The 27,227-nt window shown below is 41.5% G+C and overlaps 2 protein-coding genes across 2 annotated transcripts in view; one reads left to right on the top strand and one right to left on the bottom strand.

Moving 5' to 3' along the window:
- Positions 1–2,491: 2,491 nt before the first annotated feature.
- cdk7 (cyclin-dependent kinase 7) lies at positions 2,492–8,381 on the bottom strand. The gene is made up of 12 exons (XM_020653632.3): positions 8,247–8,381; positions 7,946–8,005; positions 7,830–7,863; positions 7,660–7,727; positions 7,433–7,501; positions 5,724–5,834; positions 5,493–5,611; positions 4,989–5,088; positions 4,819–4,905; positions 4,577–4,726; positions 3,664–3,802; positions 2,492–2,963 (listed from the first exon to the last, which is right to left on the bottom strand). Exons 1-12 carry the CDS (start codon positions 8,310–8,312, stop codon positions 2,935–2,937), a joined length of 1,032 nt encoding a protein of 343 aa, XP_020509288.1. The 5' UTR covers positions 8,313–8,381; the 3' UTR covers positions 2,492–2,934.
- An 8,137-nt stretch (positions 8,382–16,518) lies between these two features.
- The window catches only part of setbp1 (SET binding protein 1), a 37,677-nt gene continuing 26,968 nt past the window's right edge, over positions 16,519–27,227 (top strand). The window contains exons 1-2 of the mRNA XM_020653619.3: positions 16,519–17,326; positions 23,531–24,123. Of these exons, the coding sequence (XP_020509275.2) occupies positions 23,689–24,123 (435 nt within the window). The 5' untranslated portion in view covers positions 16,519–17,326; positions 23,531–23,688. The remainder of the gene's footprint in view (positions 17,327–23,530; positions 24,124–27,227) is intronic.

The raw sequence follows: 27,227 nt of genomic DNA on the forward strand, positions 1-27,227 counted from the left end.
GGGGACAAACTGGGGCCAGTTGTTTTGTCAATGGGGAACATTAAACCCAGGTGAAAAATAGACAAAGATGATCGCTTTAAAAAAATAAATATATGTATATTATGCCAAATAACAGTGTACGTCATTAAATATCATGATTTATATTTGTTTCAGTAACAGTATTTAATACTAGATTGTGAGTCCGGTTGTTGAGTCAAATACTGTTTATGTGTTATGAGAGAGGGGGGGGGTCTTCCTTTTGGAGGGGTGGCCACAGGGGGGGACCAAGCTCAGCTCACTGGCCCCTGTTGGCCCCTGCCTAGAACCGCCCATGATGAGACTTTTTAGCCTATTTAAACATATATATCCCTCTGAAACATTATGCTCCCAGACGGCAGAACTACTGGTAGGCCTACCTAGATTCTCTAAATGTACTATGGGAGGAGGTAGAGCCTTCAGTTATCAGGCCTCTCTTCTTTACAATCATCTACCAGTCATGGGCCGGGAGACAGACCCCCTCTGTACTTTTAAGAGTAGGCTTAAAACCTTTTGATAAACCTTATAGGCCTAGTTAACATGGGGTCAGGTATGGACCAGCTCCTAGTTATGCAGATAGGCTAACACTGCTGGGGGACCTGGTACATTAAGCCTCTCTCTCTCTCTCTCTCTTGATCTCTCTATTAATGCTTTCAAATCATATTTCTGGGGGACCTGGTACATTAAGCCTCTCTCTCTCTCTCTCTCTCTCTCTCTCAATCTCTCTCTTGATCTCTCTATTAATGCTTTCAAATCATATTTCTGCATGTCACCAGCTGTAAATCTTCACAGGCCTACCATTTAAGTTACTAACCATACATCTTACTGGGAGCTCCTGGGAGGACATATAGGGATGTGGGAAAATATGAGGCTTGTTTTACACTTTTTTTATGCCTGCTAGAGGTTTGTTTTTACAATATGGACTTCATGTGATTGCCTTTTCATGCTATGAAGGCAAAGTCAAATAACAATTCAAATACATTACAAAACAAAATGAGTGGACTTGGTTGGGCTTGTAGAGAAATCACAGAGGGGGAAAGAAGTAACACCAAAATCATCTAAAGTGGCCTATAGATTCATTTTGGTTCACATACTGATAATTGGTGTAACATTTCTCACAACCAAACTAAAGCTTGGCTAAAATATGGTTAAATGATATAGGAGGCAATGCTCGTCATTTAAGCAAGCCTCTCCTATTTGTAGACACATTTTTTCATACTGTAAAATAACCCCAATAGATTGAATACCAATAAGAAAGATAATATAAAATCTAATCCCCATATGGTCAAAAGTTTACACATTTACAAAATGGTAACACCTAAATTATATTATTGTTATACCCTGATATGCATCATCAAGCCAGCTGGGTTCTGAGTGCTATTGGTGTATGTTATTTACTTCATTAATAATATAAAGTAGTGTGCACACTGAGATCTTTTACTTTTGGTTAAATTCTGCTTGACATGAGGCTCTAAACTGTATTATTCATGATTCGGTCTTCATCATCCCACTTAAATTTGGCCCACAGACCTATCTGGCTGATTCAGACATATGAGCAAGTATGAGTTTCTCCCACAAACCCTGACCTTGTATTTTGTAACAGAATGTGGGCAACAGTGGCTTCCCGGGCCAATGAAATGTCCTTGGCTGATAAGGCTTATACTGTAGCTCTCTCTGACTGTGCCGATATTTGCCAAACCTGTCATCTGACCGAAAAGCCAAACACATACAGATTAACTGTAGTCAATCACACAATGTCTCTGTATCCCCTCTCAATGCTGTGTTGTGGACATTTATGAGCAGACACTAACCCATGAGACAGACCTTTTTTTTTGAACATCTCATCAGATCTAATATTGTTTGACAGAAATCGAAAGGAGCAGCTGAACACTGCCAGACTATGTGGGTTCCCGGTAATGGTAAAGAGAACAGACAGGAGGGGAAACACATGTCATTTATGTATGAGCTGGTGTGAAGGCTAGCGTCAACCTGTCTGCCCTGAAGAAAGGGCTTATGCCAAATGATCACAGTCCAACATAACCCCCACCCTCTGACTGTCCAAAAAAACCTGAGCAAATACACAAGTCCAGTCCACACTACAGGAAACTGTGTAAATACTTCCGACATGAAACCAGTGTGTGTTCTGTGGGCCATAAGGGTGTGTATAAATAATATATCACAATGTTTCATAGTATGTTGAAGTAGTCCCAGAACTTGCAGAGATCAAAAAGCTCCAGCAACATTTGTAGTATGAACAACATTCATGAACAAATTAGAGTGACGCGTTTTGGCTTGCGGTCTTCATCAGGGTCATCCTGAACTCTGATGAAGACCACAGACCGAAACGCTGGAGCTTTTTGACCTCTTGAAGCATTTTACTCTTCATGCACCTTGTTAGTTGGGGAAGTTGTGCCAGAAAATCCCACTCTGCGGTCTCAGAACTTGGCTCAATTACACAAGGATAACCCCATACATATTCATTTGCACCATTTTATTGGTCTTACATACAAAAAAAACAAACTAAAAAAAATACACAAACATGAATTCAATCAAGCTTTCTAGTTTTGTTTTTCCCTCTTCCTGCCATATAAATACAAATATTCCAGCAGCCACCTTGAGCTTAAGCACCGAAGGAGTCAAAACAACTGACCATAAACAGCATCTGTTGAACCAAAAGATTCACTGCTGAACTCTGCTGAGCACAGCAGATACTTTGATACAAACCCTGGGCATATTTCTCAAGTGCTATCGCTATCACGGCAACAACCTCTAAAATGTCCTCAGGTCCAGCTCAGTTGAGCCTCCTTCCCACCGCCGGTTTATTATTTATTTCATTTTGGTGAAGAATCCTGAGACACAATGGGAAAGCTGAGCCCCACAACGGGCTGAAGACGCATCATCTGCTGTTTTTCATCCTGTTCAGAAAACGAGCTTCTTCTTCATCACAGCTGAAAGGAACATTAAGACAGGTGTCAGAAAACATATAAACATACACATACATATACACACTTTATTAACTCTACATGTGCAAGTCAAACAAACATATAATGAGCAATTTACTGACCACTAAAGTTCAAGTTAGTATTTAAATGTCTCTCTTTAATGTACTGTAGCATGGAGCATAGCTATAAGGAACCTAGATATTTTCAAAACCAGAGGAGGAGCTGGAAAAGACTTTGAACCTCCCAGTAACTCTGACATGCTCCTTCAGTAAAATGTTCCCCTACTACCACAATCCACTTAACTGTCTTTACACGACTGCGTATGTGTGTTTTACTTTACTTTATTCTGAGTCTCTTACTGCAGTTAAACGTGCAGCCAACACCCTTTGAATTACAAGGTTCAGTCAAGTGGTTTTCTAGATTTCTGACTGTAGTGTGCACAAACATGAGAACACAGGAGCACTAACCCTCAAGACTGAAATTCACAACGTGCTGTATGTGAGCCTGGTCTGAGTGGGATGTTCTAAACTTACCAGCTACTTTCAAAATCATCCCCAGACCTTTGATTGCAGACACTTTTGGTTATTGCTGCTCTATGCACAATATCAAACAGCTTGATTTAACTATGGGTCTGTCGAAGTCATGTAAACATGGTGAATGAAAAGGTCATTATATACACAACTATGAGCCAATATATTTTCATTACTTGTCTCCAGGCCCTCAATTTTCCTCTTCAGCCCGACTGTTTCCTTCTCCCTCAGAGCTTCCACTGAACAGTTGGGTCGGGGGAGTTGAGGACCTGGAGTGGGACCAGGTCGATTACTGAAGTATCTCATCTTCAGGGCCTGAAGAACATTAGACAAAAGTAGAAACCTGTTATCATGTGTGGATTTGGATCAACTCCTTAGGCTGAAGGGTAGATTATTTTAGTTTGTGTAGTGCATGATCTTCAGATTTTTTTAAATGCAAAACCTTAAGAGAAACAACTTGACACAAAGACATTTAAACATGGATTAAATGTTTTAGTCATTGTATTGTACTATTGTTTCATCTTTATATTTTTGCATTTTATCCTATAGAGAATTATTTTTTGTTCAACAGCTGGATGAGCATATAGTTGACAGTCTTTTGGTGTGGAAAATAAATCTGAAATTATTTACTAAAGGTCTGGTTGATCAAACTCATCATTAAGAGATTGCTTTATCTTAATCAGGTTTAACATGATTGTATGTTCTGGCCACTTGTGGTGCCATTTCACATTGTTGTGTTTTGTTTGTATTTCATGATATGCTAGCACACACATGCTAGTTTGAACATAAATGGGATACAGCTTTTGTAAAAAAAAATATATATATATCAAAGAAACCTTGAGAGGAGAAGTACGGGGGTGAGGTAGGGGAACTTGTATCCTATAAAATATATAAATTGCCCTTTGAAATCTTCATATAAGTGTAATGTACACAACAAATCAAACAAAAATCTTGCAATATGGACCAAAACTTTAAGGCTAGCTCTTGTCTTCCATTTCTTCCCATTATTATAATTTAAAAAATGTCAAACTGAGTGGAAATGATCGAAAGTGTGAGGTGAGACTAGCTGCTGCTTCAGCGTAGTGTTACCTGTGTAGCTGTGTTCCTCGTGGAGGGGTTAAAGGTAAACAGACCCTGTAGCAGCTCCAGTAAGTCGTCTCCAGCCGCGCTGAATATATGCTCAAGAGGTGTGCCAGGAAATATTTTGAAGGACACATAGTCTGGTAGACTACTCATTCCCTGCAAAAACATTTGAAGGACACGTTTAGAAAAAGGATTCCTCAAACGTTCAAGAGGTAAATACGACATAGAACAGAAAAAAAGCTACAAACAGGCCATGTCTCTTCTGTGGGGGTCCCAAGAGCCTCAAAGATCTTAGTCAGCTGGTCAAGGTCTGAGTCTCCAGCAAGGAATGGTATCTACAGCAAACAGGTACATTATCATTGGTACAAAAATCACTACCCTGTCACTGCATGAATATCTGAAAGTGAAGTTTGTTTACCCGAAGAAGTAACTCTGCAAGGATGCATCCCACTGCCCACATATCAACACCCACACCATACATCCTGGCACCAAACAGGAGCTCAGGGGAGCGGTACCACCTGGGAAAGGAACCATCAACAGGGAGAAAGTCAGTTAGATTTTAAGGTGTTAAACAGGCAAACTACTCTTACATGTACTACTCTTCTATTACAAATGTCAATTATGTTAAAGACAATTGAAACTACAGAAAGACTAGATAAGTTGCTCTTCATCTGTCCAGTTTCTTTCAACTAAATACCCTGTCACACACATCTCAACCAGCTGCAGCCTGCAAATTTATTTCCCCTTTTGATATCCAATCCACTTAATAAAATCGAGCACATGACGATTTATTAAGTTAAATAAATGAAGATAAGCAGCTGCATACGATCTGAAATAATAATAAGCATAAAACACACAAAGATCTGTTTTCCAATTTGTTGTTTTTTTTTCTTCACAAAATGGACTGAAAAAAGTTACAGACCTGGTGACCACTTGATGTGTGTAGACTCTGTTTGGGCTTCCAAATGCTTTTGCCAAACCAAAATCAGCTAACTTCAACACTCCATTTCCATCCAGCAGCAGGTTATTGGGCTTCAGATCCTGGACAAACACAGTAGCAAATTGTGCATTACTAATTGATTGATTGAGTGAGTGTGTATGTGTGTGTAAATGAGTATGTATATGTGTGTATGGGAGGTATTAGTGCTCTTACTCTGTGAAGTACCCAGTGTTGGTGCATATACTCTAATCCCTGTAGGGTCATGAGGATGTAGGCTTTGATGTTAGCTGGAGTCAGGACTAGACTGGTGTCTTTGATTATCACCTGGAAACACAAAAAGGCTTCAGTTACAGAAAATACATGACAAGAAATAGTTGTCATCTATCACTTAATGTCCTTTAGGGACAGTAGGCTACATATCCTCCATTATTTCCTCAACAACACAGTAATATCATCAACAATCTAAGCTCCTAACATCTGTAGTTGATAAGGTCCAACACTCAAATCTAAGCAGGGCTCTAAAATAGCATGGCATTAGTAGTATGGGGAATAAGATGAGAATCATATTCCAGTCTGTCTGCAAGCCGCTAATGGCATCAATTTATTGTAAGAGCCAAGAGTGGAGTGGTATTGATTTTAACAGGTGCTTATCTTATTTTGCATAGCTGTGTTCGGTGGTGGGCGCCCATATGGAGCCTTTCATTTCACCAGAGTAGGAGATAGGGGTAAAATGTTACAGCCTAAGTGACCTCACAGAACCTCTTAAAGGTCATATATAAGCACACTAAGCATGTTTTCTGAGTATGTTTGCCTCTCTAACCTTATACTTCTCAAAAGTAGTTTATTCATGTATTATTACTTTTAGCTATTATTTGGACTCCTGTGCTGTTTACAGCTGAAGATTGTGATAACATTACCACTGTTACCAAACAAAGTTAATATTCTACAAAAACGTTTTCTGATTTTGGGTGCAAGTGTAGCTCAGTTGATAGAGCAGGATCCCAGGTACTGAGGCTGAGACCACATTCCTCATCACACTGGTCACAGGTCTGACTTCCTATCCTTACACTGCTTGGTGCATGTCATCCCCCACTCGAGCCCAACATTTCCTGTAACTCTACACTCCGAAACAGATATATGCAACAACAAAAAACAAAAATTAAATTGCTCATGGACGAATGCCACATAGTGGCCTTTAACAATGCATTTTATGATTTTTAATGACAGGTGTTTATGTCATTAAAGAGGCTGACATATGTATATAATTTAATCTTTATGTTAAAATTGTATTAATAACATAATTTTTTAGTCAACGCTGTGTCACACTTTGAGGTTGCACTTTGTGAAATAGGTATCACAAATAACATATTATACTGTTCTAAACTAAATCTTATTCAAAAACATTTTTAAAGACATATAGCAACACATACATCTTATTCCTTATTGTGTTATCGTCTGATTGTTTTCTAAAAAAACAATTTTCAGCTAGTCTATGAAATATGTTAACACTTCACTAAAATGTAATTGATGAGAGAGAATAAACTAAAACTTCCAAATGGGGTTTTGAATAGGCCTGTATAATATGATAACATGTTAAAGTGTAGATTTATTAATCCCTTGGAAATTCTTGCGCCACATTGTTTATTATAAGTCACAGTATAAAAGAAAAGTCACACAAAAGTGCATCAAATATAAGGGCAATATAAAATAGAAAGTGTTTTAAGTTTAAATGCAAAGAATTGGTGCTTAATAGAATAAATAAAGGAATACGCTAATTACAAAAGTGGGCTAAGTAGAAACAAGTAATGGCAACTACACTGAAAGTTGTTTGGCAGCGAAATTGACAACAGTCCACCCTGCACCCTGGAGCGTCACACACAGGGAGATAAGACTGTTTTAAGAAGATGAAGAAAATGTCTCACCTCCAGATCTGTTTCCATGAAGTCAAACACAAGGCTGATGTTGGACTTGTGTCCAAAGGCATCAAGCAGCTGAGGACACAGTGAAAATTAAACTTAGCTTCAGTTTGACTTCTGAACACATTTAAGAACATAGAAAACTCAGGTCAGTTTCCATCACAGTATATCAGTGCAGTGGCATGTGGATTTTAAAACGTTCATATTTGCAGACATAATAAACGCTTACCTACCCCAATAATGTTTTGATGATGCAGTTCCTGCAGCAGTTTGATTTCTCTGAGAGCAGTCCTATTAATACCTATTGATGAGACAAGTTATTAACAGGTTTCTAAGAAGTAATTGTATTAAGTCAAACAAAACTGTGTGAAATACCATGTGTGCTATACTGCAAAACATTTACCATCTTTAGCCTCAGTACGGTGACCAACCTTGATCTGCAAAATAAAAAAAAAACAATTGTTAAACATGAGAGTAGCGTAACATGCTAAGGTCCAATATTAAGGAAATATTCTGTACCTTTTTAATGGCAACTATAGTATCAGTCGTTTTGTCTCTGGCTTTGTACACTGTTGCAAACTGGAGACGACAGACGGAGAGCAATAAGTAAGATAAAGTAGAGCCAAAGATACACACACATTTTGACCATTATTGACACTCTGAGCTCAACAGCATGAACCAGCAAGTGCTTTGTTGACATTAGCAACCAGCTAATGCATGTTAGCTTCTTTCAATGCTTTCTACAGCAGCAGCCTGAACAAATGGGCACGAAACGTAAACATCGCAAACAGAGAAGACACTGGTATCTTTCTGATCATACCTGACCCTCTCCGAGGAAATCCAGCTTCTCGTACCGTTTGGATCTGGACTTTACATCAAGCGCCATGATAGCTAACTGTCAGTTATATTGGTGGACTCTTCCTGCCCTGTTAAAGAGCCACAGGCACTACTTCCGGGTTAAAAGAGATTTTATTTTGACCAACACCGCCACCTACCGGTTAATATTATATTTTAGGGAATAGTAAATATTGCCTAAAATATGTCAAATATTTTTTTCTAATTCAGTATACATTTAAAGAGCATGTATAATTCAGGATTACTTAAATATTTGATGAATTTCTTGTGCACCGTTTTCACATATAAATAAATGAAAAGTGTGAATTTTCTCTTATCTTATAGGCTACTCCTGTTTGTACCTTTTTACAAAATATTTTTAAAGTTTAATCTCATTTAATATTACACAATATTGTTTAATATTTATTATTTATAATATAATGTAAAATAATATCATATCATATATATTGTACTTTATATTGTATTATTATACTTTATATTATATTATTTGGTATGAATAGATTATTTATTTTTAAATAGGCTAATATAATATCATGTATGAAATGATATGATAATGTTTTATCATATAACATTATGTTATATATTATTTGATCATATATGATATTCCAAAACATAATTTTATTTGATCAAACTATATAATGTTAACAAACACAGTTCTTAGTGGGATTTGTTATACTGCAATGTAAAGACAAATTCTAAACTCAGATCTCATATGTTATCAAATTCCAGGAATATTCTACAGTTGTGATGTAATGTTGGTTATCGTTATGATCCACACGGTTTTCTTTTTCCCTTTTAAAAGTGTATTTAAACAGTTAGGAGCTTGACATTTGTCTCTTGGGAGTCTCCTCTGTCAGTTACGAAGGTTTTGTGATCCATGCACCGCTGAACACATCTCTACATCTCATCTCCACACACAGCACATACCCTCACATCCCACAGGATTAGGCATGGCTCCTCTCCTTTGACCCCCCCCCCCCCTCCCTCTCTCTCTCTCTCACACACACACACACACACACACACACACACACTCCACTGACTTTCATTTTCATGTTAAGTTTGACAAGAGGAGTGTGAAGGATCAGAAGGCCTAATACACCCCTCACTCTCCCCCAAGATGCATCCACACATTCAAATACTGACAGCTCACAGATGTGACTGACAGGACCGTATGTGCCCATGCAACCATGTAGAGAAGAGAAGAGAAGTTCTTTACTACCATTGTTTCATCAACCTTTAGACTCTCACAGGCCGGCTTACGTAAACTGGAAAATATCTGTCCTGTGGTGGACATAACTCAGGACCACTTACTTCACTCGCTCTAAAACAAATGTGACATATTGACGTCCTCTACCATGATTTGAAGGCATTCTCTCACTTGTTCCCCCAGTCTTTCTGAGTGGCTGAAGAGAGCAACAGCTGAGTTATGGATACATAAACGAATCTGGTGGCGTTTATACAGTTTGTCACAGTAAATCTCATGATAGCACGGGTAACATTATGCACAATAACTCACTCTGGTAACGTGTCACATTAGCAGATGGTGATGCTGTTGAGCTGTGCATATATGTGTGAGTGTGTGTGTGTGTGTGTGTGTGTGTGTGTGTGTGTGTGTGTGTGTGTGTGTGTGTGTGTGTGTGTGTGTGTGTGTGTGTGTGTGTGTGTTAGTGTATGCCTCTATTTGACGAGAAGGAGGAGAGTGAGTGAAACCACAGGGCTGTTTATCAAACTCATAGGAAGTGGGTGTTGCTGAGCGAGATTCTGTCGCACCACCACATCCTGCTGCTGGGAGGCAGCTTCAGATGGGACATTGTTCACAACATGCTCAGTAAACAACAAATGCCGACCAGGTGTCGTTTTTTGTGTGCATCTGTTTGTGTGTGTGCGCATGTGTATGTGGTCACTTCAGTTTTGCTTTGAAACACTGATTGGACCTGTGAAAATCTAGCTACTTTTCTTCAACTGAGGGTCAACATGAGGCTGTTCAGTTTGTTCCTGAAGATGACTTTTCACACAACTGTATAGAAATAACTAGTCTTCCTGCTGGTGGTCTTGTTTGCTTGTGTAGGTCATTTAAAGACATCAGTATTTGTTTCAGGCTGTTTCATGACCAGCCAAAAACTCCTTACAGGTGCTTTAATATCCTCTTTGTATCGCCCTGCTAAACACCTGTTCTGTAACACACACATACAACTGTCAGTCATTTTACTATTAAAATAACCACACCTAACCTTCATAGACTAACTGAAAATTGTTTTTTAGAAAACAATCAGACGATAACACAATAAGGAATAAGATGTATGTGTTGCTATGTGTCTTTAAAAATGTTTTTGAATAAGATTTAATTTAGAACAGTATAATATGTTATTTGTGATACCTATTTCACAAAGTGCAACCACAAAATGTTCACATCTAATTTAAGTGTTATATCTTAAGATGAAAGAGGAAAATAGAGCTGTCCGCAGCCTGAACTTGCCTCAAGCATAAATATCTAAAACTTGTCAGTTTTTCATCAGACCTTCTCTTTCTGTTTATGGCACGTATCCATTGCTGCATCTGATGGCTCAGAATCAGCAATCTGGCATACAAGGTTTGACTCTTTTTTTGCATGTTGCTGTCAATGTACCTACACAGAAATGGAAATATGGATAAAAACAAGGACAGCATCATACATAAACAACATCATACAATGGTTATACCTGTCTAATTATAGCAATTTATCTTCCTAAAATAGGTGGAACTGAACAGAATAAATGTGCAAACACGTCAATATACATTACATACAGCAGTTTAGATATCTCTCAGAAAATATATGTGCATGGCATATTCATATCATGAAATATAGTGTATACTCTCTGTTTCTGATACTGATGTTTACGCTGTCTTAATTATGAAGTGTATGTAACCTCTTAATGACATCATAAACTGTCTATAAGGTAATAAGAGGTTTATAAGGAACTTTGACTGAATGAATAAGCCACATCACAATCAGATCAGTTTGAGTCACCTGCTGTCAGATTCTCCATTCTACTTACACAGTCTCTGGGAAAGTGGCAGTATTGTGTCATCTACAGTCTTCTCTGTTTCTGACTGACACACACACACACACACACACACACACACACACACACACACACACACACACACACACACACACACACACTATGCAACTGTATCTGACCACATGCACAGTTATAACACAACAGGATGCTGTAGGGTGGATGTTGGAGGTGTGAAGGTTCATACAAGCCGTGGCAAACATGGGATTCTTAGAACTAATTGTTTATTATTCATCCACTGATAAGATGCTGACACTCTTATCTGTTGCTTTTTTTTTCTTTCCATAGTATAGCTATGAATCCAGACTTGAACCTATTTATATCTAATTTCTGACTGCTCGACATTCACCCATTTAAAGCTTCTTCTCTGCAGATGTCTTTAGTGAGAACACAATAAGAAAGCACAAAAGGACAAATACATCTCTCTTTGCTGCAGTTTGTTTAGAGATTGATCAGATTGGTGCTGTCAGTCCTTGGCTGCATTGTTAGATGCCAGAACTGTCAGTTTAAATAAATATTAGGGCAGAATTATTTTGTTCACTGCTTTCTGCCTGCAGCTTCACAGGCACGCACGCACGCACACACACACACACACGCCCTGTGGAGGACTTCAAGTTGAGCCCATTTGAAGGCTCAGCTCATAAACGACACCATTATGATAATGTCCCTATAAGTAACAGGAGGATGGGCACAATGTCATCTCTCCACATAGATGGAGACAGCAGGGAGTCCGCAGTCAACTGCATTCAGAGCCGTCTTTGTTGTTGGCTTAGCTTCCATCTGTGTTGTTGTTGTTTTGTTCTGGTCTGCGTCTTCTCTCAGACGTCGTTATTGCTCTCATTAGAAGAAGAATCTCCATCTCATCCCTAAATGGAAAAAAGGCCACAGTCTTTCAGTAACTCTTTTTCTCCTCTGTGCGTAGATGCAAGTAGTGCAAATGACAGGTGTGCCACTTTAAGAGAGACTTTACACTGTGTGCAAAGCAGCTGTGATTTATCTGAATGTAGCTTATACTTTCATTTTTGGGTTGTTTTGTTTTTTCTTGTTTCTTCACATGACAACTTCCGGTCGCACTGACCTGCTGTGACCCAGGATTGTTTGTTGCCCCCTATCTTGTTTTTACTTCCTATGGGCACGCTATTAAGCTGCTTTGGTGTGATACCATGTGAAAATGTTAGAAGCACTAAGGACTATTATTGGGTCTGATTATTTAGGAGTTTTTGGCACGTCCAAGGGGACAGAGTCCAGTGTAAGAAACCGTATCACATGGCATGGCATGGCATCGTATCGTGTCACATGCCATTGTCATATTTGCCATTCACTGCTCTGTGTCACTCTGTATTATATCTTGTATAATATATTCATGTTAATTCAGTGTTGTTTTAACTATATGAATGTTTTGTTGTGACCTGCCAAGTGCTGCATGTGAAGATTAGCTTTAAGGTGTTTCTGCTACAACACATCAAATGGCCACATTTATGTTTAATATGACACACAGCCCAGTTATAAGAAACACAGATAAATAAAACATAGTAAATACAAAAATGTTTGTAAAAGTCCCGGGATGAATTAAAACCCACTGAATATTTCTGAATTTATTTATTTGTACATGTATTTCATTCATCGACTAAACAACACATTTAAATAGAAACATAGTACTCGAATCTTGAATGAAAAAAGATGTGTGCTTGCAGCTTAGTGCCGCAGGAAGTTAAACCCAGGTGTCGCTGGAAGGTAAATGAGGGAGAAGAGGAGGTCATTCTGGTTTATCTGAGTGTATCAGTAGTTGAAGATCGCCTCAGCGGTGTGTTATCCAAGAAGTCATTTACTTCATTAACCCAGCCAGATCACTGAGGCCTTAGTAATCAACCTTGTCACACGTCCCATTAACTTCTCACTCCATCAGCACGACCCTCGCTCTTTCTCACACTCGTACACACATGCGCTGTCTGTATATACAACACACAAGTGCAGGTTATCACACACAGCTGCATGATCCTTGCATGTGCAACACACTTGTCTTGCACACACACAGACACACACTCCTTCTCTCTCTCAGCTAACCCCATTAGCTCTGTCAGTCCCAGGGGGTTCTGGGCTCTGATGAACCCTCGGCTGCCCTGTGAGATTAGTGGACTCCCTGAGAAAAGCCCTTCATTGATTGAATGTGAGTCTCCCCTGCTCGCAATGTCAGCTCAAGGTTAGCGTGTCAACTCTCAGAGCAGTCAAGTGCCTCTGCTTTGTTATGAGCATCAGTGTGTTGTTGTTATTGTAGCTCTGCTGACTCCACTTACCGCTTTTATTATTCATTTGTTTTTTTTTCCTCTCTCCAACGGCCTCCCTTAGAACATTTATTAATTGTTTAAATCACTTTTTCCTCTTTCTTTACTTCTTATCTCAATCCTCTCTCTCCCCATCGATGAAACCACAGAGGAGCTATCACCACATGAAAGCTTCAGCATTTGGTGAAGTGGTTTGAATGAGATTCACTTTTATGTATAGCAAATCAAGCACGGGGAAGCATTTACTTTGGCATCCCACTTGAGGGAATGAAAATCTCGCACACAAAAAGGCAGGCAGGGAAGAAGGAATGGGGGCAGCTCTCAGTCTGGAGAAGAGACACTCAGATAAATGACGAGGACCGGAGGAGACACATTGATCTTTTTATGTAGAACTTGATGAACATGAATGATGCACCAGATTTCCTGTAGCAGTGAATAGAGATGAAAGGATGATCTGGATATTTAGATCATTCAGGCAGGAGCGTTTGCCCTGCTCTGCTGTCTCCTTCCTCCCCGTCATAATTCAATATTTACAGTTTAAGCTGGAAAACTGCTCCCTCTTGGCTGCCTGTATCTGGTATCCATGGCAACAGTTTCAAGAACAGAGTGCCGTCTGTATGTGTGTGTGTGTGTGTGTGTGTGTGTGTGTGTGTGTGTGTGTGTGTGCATGTGTGTCTGTGTGTAATGTTTACTGATACCCTGCAATTGATTGGTTGTTGGGGAGCAGCTGTTGACCCCTCACTCTCAGGGGTCTCTTTGTATTCTAGCACACATCTCAAATCAATAGACACACATCAATGAGAACATACATATGCATGCAAATACACAACTTTATTAGTCTATATTTAAGGAGCCTACATATATTTTGAGGAAGATTGTATTTATCTTCCTTAAAACCAAATTTAAAAAAAATTGAAAGCTATCAATCCTAAAATTTGAGCCTAATTTTAAAGTCTCAATAATGCTAAGCTTCAACCAAAATTTGAATTAACCCGGGTCCTTTATGGAAGTAAAATGGAAAGTAAAACTATGCTAGAAAGCAGCAAATGGATAGAATCACTATGGCATTGACACTACAAACACAATTTACTGTACAAACATTTTAAACCACAGGCACAAACACACCAAACGGTTATGTGTATCTCGTCAATGTGCCGCAGCAGCAGAGGAAGTGAAAAGCAACAACACCCAATCCACTGATGGCAGAGCACATTTCTAACAACAAATACAAAACTGTGCTGAATATTTGCATGGTACTGAGCGCATTATCACAAATACCACCCCACCTAATGAAATACCTCCCAGTGGGTTATCCACACACACACACACACACACACACACACACATTCACACACACCCTTACGCTCACACATGCCAGGGCTGAGTAACAGCTATCTGTGGGGCACTAAAGAGAAAAGGTCATCTGACATCATTTGCATCACTTGCTAATGTTAAAGGATGTTTTCCATAAAGGAAAGGTCAGGGTTTGCATGGAGACACGATATAAACAATTTGTGACAATGATGAGTTAATGGAACAACTGAGGCTTGTTCAGGTTACATTAGTTTTCCAGTGTGATATAATTAGACATCTTAAGGGGAAAGCACCAGCGCGCGCGCGCGCGCACACACACACACACACACACACACACACACACACACACACACACATACACACACAATAATCTACCTGTAATCATCCCCTCACACACCCACTCTTTCTTCCTCTGAATCAATGTGTTGGCAGAGTGTGTTGTGGCATCTTTTGTCTCACTGAAAACACATGTTGGATTGGACTTCATTATTCGCGGCCTGTCAAATTAAATCAGCAGCAGTCATCCCTTTGGTTCATGGGCAAAGCTTTTATTATGAAAAAGTCCACAGGTTTGGCAAATTTTTCATGTAGAAACTCCAAACAACATATTAAATGATTTTGTACTAAGTTATGACTCAGGGAAACTATGTAACAGTGTTCCAAGTATGTAATGTGACTTTCTCATTCTTCTTTTTAAGTCCCGACCATTTAATATGTGACACCCAAACCTAAAACTTTCAGTTTCAGTGTAACTCTAACAGAAGTATTTGGATATTATTTCTATTGTGTAATCACCTCTAATCTGTTTTTTATTTATTTAACACTGATTTGGGAGTTATTTTGATCTACTGTAACTGTCACCTTGAATCTTGAAGATGTTAAATATGGAATCTGTTGCATTCGTTGTCACATTAGGGTTTCTTAAAACACAATAAATGTGTTTTGTGAACCTGTGAATCAGTTTCCTCATATCTATCAAACTCTGTGCTCTTTGTGGTGCTGCAGTCCCGGCCAGGGACATCTAAACATTTTGAATAAATTCAAGTCAGGAGGGGCCCTTTCATTGTTTTCTTACCTTTCTCTGTGGTAGGTTCCTTGAGCTTCGCATTCAGGAACATGCAAGGCATGATCTAAATGAGTCTGGTACGTCTCTGGTGTAATATCTGGTGGCAAATTGGCCCAGAGAATTAGCAAAACTCAGACTTCAGACTTTTAACTATCTAGAGTCATCATTGGATGTTACACAAATAAATGTCAGACCCTTTCAGAGCCTCACTCTCCAAAACTTCTGTATTTATAGCAAACTTTGTTTTTTTTTAAATGCATCACATCACTGTGTCCTACAGCAGTAACTCGGTCAAAACATCAGCCTTTTAGCCAGATGGTGTTGTCCCACCTTGCACTGAAAAGTCCCAGAGGAGACCGCCCTGGGAATTATGGGAAGGTTGCAAAAGGAGACACGCGCCCATGCTGCCAGGTGGAGGCGATGTCGCTCCTCCACTCCTCTCCTCTTCCTCTGCTCTGCTCGGCCAGAGCTCTTAGTCTGCTGGGTGAGATCATTACCAGACACCAGGCTCCGGGACCTGACATTCACCGATCGGGAAAGCAGAGAGCGCGAGAGGGAGAGAGAGAGAGAGAGAGAGCGAGAGAGAGAGAGGGGCATAGGGAGAGAAAACCCTGATTTGATACAACCAGCGGAAGGAAAGCGACCTATACCCACCGCCTCCTTCATCGGATCCTCTGTCTCGTGAACTGACGGCGGAAAGCGCGGTCTTGTCGCTGACATTTTCCCGCTGGATTTGGGCTTGTAGTCGTATGCGGGCTTGTTTTGACTGCAGTAATAGTCCCACTCCCCCCTCCACCCCCCACCACCACCACCACCTCCTCCTCCTCCTCCTCCTTCCCTCACCAGCCGAGTAGCGGATTTGTGAGGGATCTGAGAGCTGTGCAGCTCCCCGAGTGACCAGCGATCCTGCAGGGCACTGGAGCCTCTCTGCACCGCCGCGGATCTCCACAACACGAGTCGATGCACCGGAGGAGCCTCCAAAGATCTCTTTTCTGACGGGAACTTGGACACAAGCGCGAAGTTTCCGATTGGATTTTTCTTCTTCCACATACGGCTACCTTTGCTCGCTTCTGTCATCAGGCAGCAAATCCTATTTTGGCTTTTTTTTTTTTTTTTTTTTCTTTCCCAAAGCCCCGTTGACGCCATTTTCCTCGGGGTTTTCTGTCAAAAAATATCTCCACATAATCGTGGCTTCGTTTGACAGGTCCCCGGGAGGCTGTCATCCCATCCACTGCTTGGGTAAAAATGTGTCTAAATGGATTGTAAATGATCTTGATGAAATATTTACACGGTAGAGCCGAGTGTGTGACAACATTAGACATGGGTAAGTAGTCCCGGTCGACTGGTCACATTCCACACCTGAATACACCTTTGAATGTTTATATCAATGTGCTGCTGTTTGTCTGCTTTGCCGAGTCAACTCAACATATATCGTCAACGTTTCATGCAGTGGGCCATTTTTTTTTTATACTTTAATCAACCTGAAAATTTTAAAGATTTCTTCCAGTAACATGCCAAAAAAAAAAAAAATCAACACACGCGCGCGCCAGCATACTTAGTCCACCACGCGCACAGTCTCGCACGTACACACAGAGGATCCCAAACAATGCTGAACTACTCAGTCTCAAGCTATTCTTACTGTGTGTAATACCTTGTTAATTAGGTGGCAGTAAAATAAAACAGCTAATTAGGTCAATGGGATAAAGTGTCCACTACACATTGATGAAGGAGCTGCTCAAACACTCAGTGTCTTTCTGCTGAGGTGGACCTCAGCTTCTTCACTGACAATGATAGGCCATCACATTGCAGAACATGTTTGTGACATGTAGCACGCTGGCAGATGGTTGGGACTGGTTCAGTATGGTCATGACGTCACATTTACCTGTATACATTGACATTTTTCGATTATTTGAGGTCGGATGTGTTTTATTTCTTCTACCTGTTTGGTTGATGTTAGGGGTCGAGGAGGGACAAATGTCAGATGCTGAGTGTTGTGAATGTTTTAAGCTACTGCTCACTAAGTATGAAAGTAGTGTGTCATATTTCTCAGTTTGCCTTTACCTTGTTAAGTTTTTTTTTGTTTTGTTTTTAAGGCAATGCATAGAGTTGTCCCAATAGCAGTATGGTGATAGCTATAACAGTATCTGTATCAGCCTCAGATACTACTTACAAAATCATAACCAATTACCATTAAAAAATCAGCTGGTTCCAGGTCACTCATGTGTGCCGATAATAAATGACAACAGTATAGTGCTGTGGAGATTATAATGTCGGTTAAATGTAGAAATCACTTTTTCTTTCCTATAATATGTATATTTTTTGCTGCACTAATAATAGAGGGGTACAATTTATCAGCTGGTACCCAATTTTAGGTTTGGGTTTTCCAATATTGGAATTGGGACAGGAGAAATGGTATCAGAACTTCTATTGCTTCCCACATTGCAGGTATTTGACCTAGTGGAAGCCAAAGTTACTCAACTATCTATGTTAATAAATAGCTGATCAGTTTTGCTTGACTGTCAGAAACAGCCTGGTCAAAAACTGATGTCCATGCTTTGGCAGTGTGGATGAAGGTGAGGTCTTGAAGTGAACTGCAGTACTCTGCTGTTATCAGTAGCCTCTAGAAACCACAACCACAGGACCAGAAGATAAATAGACAAGCCTGAATGAGTCAGTGAAAGTGAGGAAAAATGGTCAGGTCTGTAGGATTTGTGGGAAGGGAGAGGGAAGAAATGAGCAATGGATAAAAAGGAAGAAAAAGAGTGAGAATACCGAGGTGTGACCAGGTGGAAAAGAATTGGGTTGAGTGATGGGTAATAGAGGTGATGGAAACCATCAATCTCATCTTGTGAACAAGTTATAGGGGTTTAAAGTGAAAACTCTAGCCGTGCTTTTGTGGCGTAATAGTATGAAGTAAGCTATTAAAGCCCCCCTATTAGGTAATGAGATGCCCATGCCACCATTGAATTAAAGCATGAGAAATCGATTAGGTGTATCCCCCTTCTGAGCTGGATACCTCGGGTCGAAACAGGATCACAGAGAGGGGGAGGAGGGAATGTGAACAGGATCCAAGGACAAATCTTACTGTTGGCAGGCGCTCTTAACGGAATATCAGCACTGGAGCACCTTTTGGCAGAGTGTACAGAAAGAGTGAGCGAGTGAGGAGGGAGGGAGGGAGAGAGAGGCTAAAGGAAAGAGGTAGCACAGAGAAGAGGGGAGAAAACAGAGGTTTGGGGGGGGGGGGGGGGACAGTTGGGGAGAAGGGGAGGTGTTTTTTGCTGACAGCCATTTTGTGGCTTCTGCTGCAGTTAAAATGGTTTAACATTCATCTGCTTGTGCCGAGGTAGTTAGGTGAGGATGGTTTTAGTGCTACCTGGCATATGGCTCATCTAGAGGAGTGTGTGCTTGCCCGACTGCACAAGGCCATCATTTTTCTATAACGGCCACCACACATGATTGTCCTTCCAGCTGAACACATGCCTGTGCCATCCATGCTAAGCAAGGGATAGTAGGGTTTCTATTTACCTTTTCGTATCAAAGGGAGAATTTGGTAATGTTCACTTAAAAAACAGAATTTGTCTTTGATGTGGACAGGGGAAAAAAAGATTGCTTCCTTCACCTTGCCCCGCTCCGAGGCAGAGGTCTAATAGACTCCGAGCCAGAGAAGTCATGCTCCTCCATTGGCTTTGGAAGCACTATAAGTCTGGGGACATACCTTTTTTGATTCGTCTCCAACCAAGGATTTGATCCTTCTAAAAAACATTTGTTAACTTGATTGCAACATTCGCTCGAGGGCCAGAATAAAAAAAAAAAAAAAAGAGAGAGAGAGAGATAAATGAGGAGTGAAAATGGCAGGCAGACAGTGTTCATCATTTCATGAGATACTCATCCTGTGCCAGGGCCGGTCGAGCCTCTACTCCACTCTCACATCAAAGGAGAGCAGAAAAAAGGCTCTTCACCTTGTGCAATCAAACGGGCGTTTGCACTGCTTTTGGATGTGTGAATGTGTGAGCCTGAGTGTGTGTGTGTGTGTGTGTGTGTGAGCATCTGTCTGCATGTGTGAGCTATTTGTGAGTCCACCTCAGGCACTGGGCTGCTGGGTATGCAGCCTTAAAAGGTTGTGTTTCTGTTGCCATCCCTCTCTCTCCTCCTCTCTCTCTCACACACATTGCACACACACTCAGTCTGTTTTGTCTGTGTGTCCGTATCATTCGCCATCTCTGTTCTGTCTGTCTGCACTCCATTATGGATGCTTTATCATAATTGTTTTCAAAGGACGAGGCTGAGTGTCTCATTCACAGCCTCTCACATCCAGCACAGGGAGCGACCTTATGCTATTTGAGAGGGAAGCTGCTTGGTTAGCGCTGCTAGTTTTTGAGAACATAATAAAGCTATTTATGCAGCGAGTCTGGCCTCTTACAATCACCCTGCTGTCTGAGGCTGGTCGAGGTGTGCATGTGTGTGTAAGAGCGAGAGAGGGTGGGGGGGGGGGGGGAGAGAGAGAGGAGACAGGGAGACTCAGGCTGGGCAAGGGAGGCCCGTGGAGGGGTCAGTCTTACATAAACTCTAAGCTAACAGAGAACTAACACAGCTCAGGGCAGCGAGCAGGGAGGAGAAGCAGTCATGATCCAGACTGAAGATCGTGCTAAAATATATATATGACGCCATTTTGTTGTCACACTGGGTAAATGTTGTGAGAGGAGTCTTAAACAGCACCACCCATGTGGATTGGTCTTTCTTTTTTTTTTTTTTTTACGTGTGCGTACGTACGTGTTTGATGTTGTAGTTGGCAGCTGTCTCTTTTTCCTGTCATTGTCCTCAGTCAGTCACATGACACACAGGGTGGCTTTCACACATGCCATGAGGCCGAGTCACCGCGCTGACATTAGGGACAGGGAGGATCCTGGAGGACCAAAAAAGGTCATGTGGGCGCTGTATGATCAGTAACTGAGCCCAGACTCACTGTCTTTGAGTTATCCTTGTACAACTTTGAATACTTAATAGTTATCAAGGGCGACTATAGTGTCATGGTATTGCACGAGTTAGCTCATCAAACGCAAATTACCTTTAGTGCACATCAACTTTGACCAATTTCCAAAACATGCTGCATGTTTTTGGACTGATTCTCCAAGTAAGCCATGATTTGCATAATAACAGAATATGGAATTTAATTATCTCGCAGGGACTGCCAAGATTGGTAATCTATCAATATAAACATTTAGGCTCATTTTCTATGCATCAGTGTTGCTGTTTGGTGTAACCCTCTGCAGCATCTGTAGCTGAGATTTTAGGCTGTCCAAAAGCAATGCACTCAAAATTTCTGTCGCCATAAAATCCAACATAAAAAGTGAGACAATAGTAAACTAATATGAAGACTAATGAGAATATGTTAGTTTCTTTTTTCCTAAAAGGTCAGTGTTGGGCAGCTTAAGTGAAGCGTTGGAAGATTTTCTTGAGGCAACAAGAAGAAATCATCTTCCTCAGAGAATTTCAACCATGAAAAGGAGGATTGCTCTATAAAAACAAAACAGCCTAAAAACACCAGCAAGTTTTGGAAGTTCCTTTTCATACCGCACTTATTGAATGAACTTCCAGGAAGCTAGGAAATCAATCAAATAATTTCTATGGGTTTGGAAAATGTTTGGCAGCAATTTTGAGTGATACGCTTAAACAGTCCAAACCACTGTTTGGTCCTTTAAGCCTTTTTCATACTTAACCAGCATGGGATCCACCAGAACCTACACCCAGAACCAGTATGAGTAAGCTCGGGTGGTTTCAGATTGGCAAACTTGACTGTTAAAGAGAGAGCAGAGTGGAAACAGGCCTTTCCCTTTTTATTTAATCTTGCAAAGGCAGAAGTAAAACTTTGACCTCAGCGTTTGACAATGTTTGTGTGCGGCCTTAAATGGTTGAACTGCTGCTGTGAATTACAATTGTTGTTCAATCACACTGTAAGCACAGACAGTATTGAAATCTAGCTGGGCTTTCTTTTGATTTCTTCCCAATGTTCAGAGTCATCGAGGTAAGGCTAATTGGCATCTACCATATGTGTGGATGTGAGCCTGAATGTGCCAGCCTGTGATTGACCGGTGACCTGTCCATGTTGTACCCAGCTTAGTGTCTCCAGCCCCCAGGGACCTTAAAGGATAAGCGGGTGTAGCTGTAAGCATGTTCTATGAGGCATTATAAAGGGGATCAGCTGTTAGTACAGTAGCGTGGGCTGGTACAGAAGAGAAATACACACACAGCTAGTGTTAAATACCAACAGTAACCATGTCAGTAAGGGTATTAGCAGAGGCAAGGGGGTGGGTAATTCTATATTGCCCCCATCAGGTTGGGTAATACCATATACAGGTTTATATGCCGTAAACCTTTTGTGCTCCCAGTTCGTTGTAAATCTGCAGCAGGCTGTAAGCTTTTATTTGAGTCGTGTCCGCAGGTAGAGGTCCAGTCTAGGTTCACATCAGTGTAAATGATGTTGGTCTAAGCTCGGTGTGTGAGAGCATTCCCCACTTCCAGCTCAGTCATGCCTCATGTCATATTGACTGATGGGATTCCCTGGAGCTGTAGTGAGAGATGTAGTCCAGTGTTTGTTTGGGTTGCTTTCTGTTTATACGCCTGTGTGGAAGTAAGCCTGAGTGAATGCATATGCCACCATGTGTACTGATTGAAGTCTGTCTCGTCGATCTGTATCTGCATGTGCAATGATCCAAAAAGGGGAAAAAAATGATCTAAATTCTCTAACAAATGGCGGACACAACCTCTCCTCTAGAGAGCACAAATAGCTGCAGGGGTGTAGAAGTATACTCAGTGACAGCAACACTGTCATTTCTGTGTATTTCTGTGCATAACTATATGCTTTATTTAATGCTTGTGTGTTTATTAATGCCACTTCATGCATGTGTAAAACAGTTCAGACGCTGTTTTTTCCAGACCAGCTCGTAAACCACATCTGGGGAAAGAATTAGATTCCTTCTCTCCGTCTTACTCTGCTGGGTTCACTTCTTCCCATGTGTGATCCCCCCCCCCCCCCCCCCCCCCCCCCCTTTCTTCGCTGATCTACTGAAAGAAAAAGAAGAAAAACAGAAGTCAGCTTCTTGTGTCCTCAGGCTAACTTCAGCCTGGTTTAAGAGCAGAAAAGAGGAATGTCTTATTTTGCACTGATCACTCCGTTGTCTGCACAGCTCTGCTTCAGATCCGTGGTAGGGATGGAATGAGGGACGCAGGGAGGGAGAGGGGGTAAGCGAAGGGTGAGTAAATGAGAGAGTAGGAGGAGCGAAAGGCAAGTGGGAGTCCAAACTGAGATTGTTTTTGTGAGGCACCGAATGTAAATGAGAGAATGGCAGCATGCCTCCACAGCTCTGTGCAGCGTGTGTGTTTTTCTTCATGCATAACAGGCAGCTAATGATGGTGATGACAGCAGACAGGCCTGTGCTCAAAGCTAGCTCTGCAGTGTAAGCTATGAGGATGACTCTGTTTAAAAAAATAATAAATCCCTCATCGTATTGTTCACCTGCTTTCTCCGCAGATTGTCCCTGGCTTCGCCGTGTTCCCGCGGGACAACCAATCCAACTCCAGTAGTTGATTGACAACAACCAACCAGCCCAACTTCCCTCTGTTCTACGTCTTTCTATTGGCTGGCTAGTACAGCTTTACGAATCCTTATTGGCTCAGGTGGCAGTGTGGATGGAGCCAAGGGATCTGGTTGGCTCGGCCCGACCCAAAGAGGCGGAGTTACAGGGAGGCAGGGTGGGGCCAAATGAAGGGAACCAGCAAGGAGCAGGGGGCATGGGTTTGGTTCGCAGTGATGATGTGATTCATGGTGCCATCAGCGAAGGGGAGGGGCTAGAGGATCAAGGGGAGGGGCTTTTGGAGGAGCAGGAGTTTTCTATCAAGGAAGCAAGTTTCCAGGAAGGAAGTCTGAAGCTTAAGATCCAGACCACCAAGCGCACCAAGAAACCCCCCAAGAACCTTGAAAACTACATTTGTCCACCTGAGATAAGGATGACCATCAGACCTTCAGTTGGAGAAGGCAAAGGGGGGCGACAGGGTCGGGCAGGAGGCGGGGCCACATCGGGGCGGGGCCAAAAAGATGAAGAAAGAGGACCCCCACGGAAAAGGGTAAGTTGCTGTCCATGAAAGTGTTATTTTGTGTGTGAGCTTTTCATAGATGCATAGTATGACATGTATCATGTGTTTTTTATTCACAAGTTTGAGTCAAAAACTCTGTTGGCTTCACCATCTCTGAATTCACCACTGCCGCTCTTATGCGCTCTACTTCTCACTGTACCTCTTGCTCTCAGTAGCTGGTTTCCCCGCTTGGTTACACAGGGTCAAAGTTTGCTGTGTAATTGAAACCAGTCATGGCTAGCTGAGATCACACAGTAACACACACACACACACACACACACACACACACACACAGGAATACAACACACACATAGAAGCTGAGAATAGGGCTGACATAAGCAAGTGACAGCTGGTGTCTGCTCTCTCCATTTGTGGTCATATACACAGAGATCTCCTCTCCTCTCCTCTCCTCTCCTCTCCTCTATGAGATCAGTTGTTTTGGGTCACGCCCTCTTCACCTCCTCTCGGCCATCACACCCTCTAAACCAGTGTTTGGTGTGTGTGATACTGTGTAGGAACAAGGCCTTTGGGGAATCTTGTGTTTGCAGGGTGTGTTGACCTACACAGTCGGGTGTGTGTCTGTGTGTGTCTGTGTGCGTGCGTGTGTGTATGTATGTGTGTGTGTGTGTGTGTGTGTGTGTGTGTGTGTGTCCAAACCTGACAGCCATCTCCTTGTCTCAGAGCTTGACAGGTCCATCAGTGAAGGTGTTGTTTAGTCGACATGAAGCTGTGCCGATTTTTTCTCTTGTGCTTCAGTCTCATAAGTTTAACTCAAAATCAAGACACTTGTGAGGCGTCAATTATCAATAATTGAGTCTTGCATGGTCAGATAATGTGAATCTTTTCTCTATGTCTGGGTTGTGTCAGGCTCTGATGTGATTTATTTTTAATTCAGAAAAATGGCCTAATGTATTATAATAAACATCTAATTTTCTTTAAGATATGAGGTCTATAAAATCAGATAATTAAATAGAATATAGTAATCAACCAATTAGATTATGTATCCAGCCCATCCTCTCGTGGAGGCTCCCGTTGTCTGAAAAGCCAGCAGGGTATATGAATGTTTTCTACATTGTTTATATATTGTATATCTGTTTCCAAACTTGGGTGGAAGAATTCATGAAATGGTAGGAAAAAAAACGTGTTTACATTTTGAAAGAAAATAAGGAACTCGTGGTAGATCGACTCTGGAAAAAGGGACTTGAAACTGATCAAAAAGTCAATGAAAAGAGCTAAAGAGAACCTAAAAAAGGGGAAATATTTGATGTCATGAGGTGGAGTTTACTTTTGACTTGTCAACTAAGCTGTGTGAAATTAGCCAATCAAAAGTGCGAAGGTGTCGTTGTTTTCCACCAAACCTGCTGTCTGTGCGCTAGCTTAGCTACGTTATGCCTAAAGGGACAAAATAGTATGCGATCTAAAAGAAACGAATGCATTCATTTTCCGACCTTAATCTCACAAAGGGTTAGCCATCTGATTCTGTATCAACTTCAAGGTTCAAGGTTCATTTATTGTCATTTCAGGAACTTGTGTTATTTTTTTTCCTCTCCTTGCTCCTTTTTGTTTATGGACAGTGTATAAGTATTTTGAGACAATATTGTATGATGTATGTTGTTGTGTTACTGTGTTGGAAATCATGCACTGAAATGAGAAAGTAAACCAAATATGAATGAATGAAAATGCTTTAGAGTGAACCCCACTCTCTAAAGTCTGGGCATCCACTCCTAATCCAGCCCCCCCCCCCCCCTCCTCCTTACAGTGTGATTGACAGAGGTTGTCATAGTGACAAGGGAAGCAAGCTGCTCTCTTATTGAGATTTGGGGATGAAAAGGTGGGGGTGGGGTGGAGGATGTGTTGGTGTTGATTCAGATCAGTTTCAATCCTGTATCCCCTACATGCTGTCTTTCAATCATACACACCCCTTCCCCCACTCTCTACCCCCACACCCATCCTTTCCCTCCACCCATCACCTGCCACCCCAAGGGTGTAATACAGGCAAGCTCAGTGGAGAAGAACGGGTAAAGAGTGAGGCTAGGCTGCTCTCTGTGCTCTCTGTCTACCTCTCGTGTGTGTGTGTGTGTGTGTGTTGAGGTTAAATACTCGCTTTGTGGTGTGTGTGAGGCTGTGTGTCATTAGGGGAGAGGGAGGCGAGAGGGGGAGCAGATGGACAGCCTCTGTGCTGTATTGTGTCCACATCTACTCTCTCCCTCTTTTTCTCTGTATCTTTTCTCTGTCCCTCTTTCTCCGCTTTTCCTCCTAAGTCTTTTCTTCCCGCGTGTCTTCCTCTTTTCACCACTCTTTTCTTCCTCTTCCTCCCTCTTTCAGCCTCTGTTTTCTCGTGGCAGATGGCAGCGTGGGGCAGCAGCAGCAGAGCAGAAGCCAAGAGTGGGAGCAGGAGACGGGGGGAAAGGAGAAGGGGGTTGTGGAGGAAAGAGGAGGAGAAAGGAGGTGGGGGTCAGGCATATGGAGAGCCTGGTTAAGGGGCCCCCTCAGAGGGAGTGTGTATGTGCGTGTGGTAGTGTGATGAATAGAAGAAGGGGAGAGGCAGGATACAATAGTTGCCCATTAAGACAGAGATTTGACTCTAATAGACAGAGAAGGGGAGAGACAGGCAGATGGATAAGTAGGCAAACATGGAGCAAAAACAAGATATGGAAATCATGTTTTTTTTTAACATATCTTTCTTTTGTAGAAGCATAAAAAAATCAATTGTCACAAATTCTCTTTTTTTTTCGTTTCCAACTTTTGTTTGTTAAGTGATAAGTTATCGACACAGGAAAATGGAAAAAATAACAACAACAGTACAAACCAGATAAAGACTTGCAAGGGGTTACATAAGGGCCTGTGTTGACAGACGATGCTTTTTGCGTTGTCAGTGCCCAATTTCAACACAAAACCAATGTAGTTCAGTGTTTTCAGCGCTCAGCATCCAGAGAGCAAAAACGCCCTCTGCAAAGTTTACAACACTTCAACCCTTGGTGCAGCGCAGCACTCATCAATGTCACTTCTACCTCACCAACCTATCAGAATCAAGATGGGGCAGGACTTCTGATGTCCGCTTTGTCAACAACAATCTGATTCATCTATTCGAGAAT

The sequence above is a fragment of the Labrus bergylta genome, chromosome 2 (genome assembly GCF_963930695.1).
Source record: "Labrus bergylta chromosome 2, fLabBer1.1, whole genome shotgun sequence".
Taxonomy (NCBI): domain Eukaryota; kingdom Metazoa; phylum Chordata; class Actinopteri; order Labriformes; family Labridae; genus Labrus; species Labrus bergylta.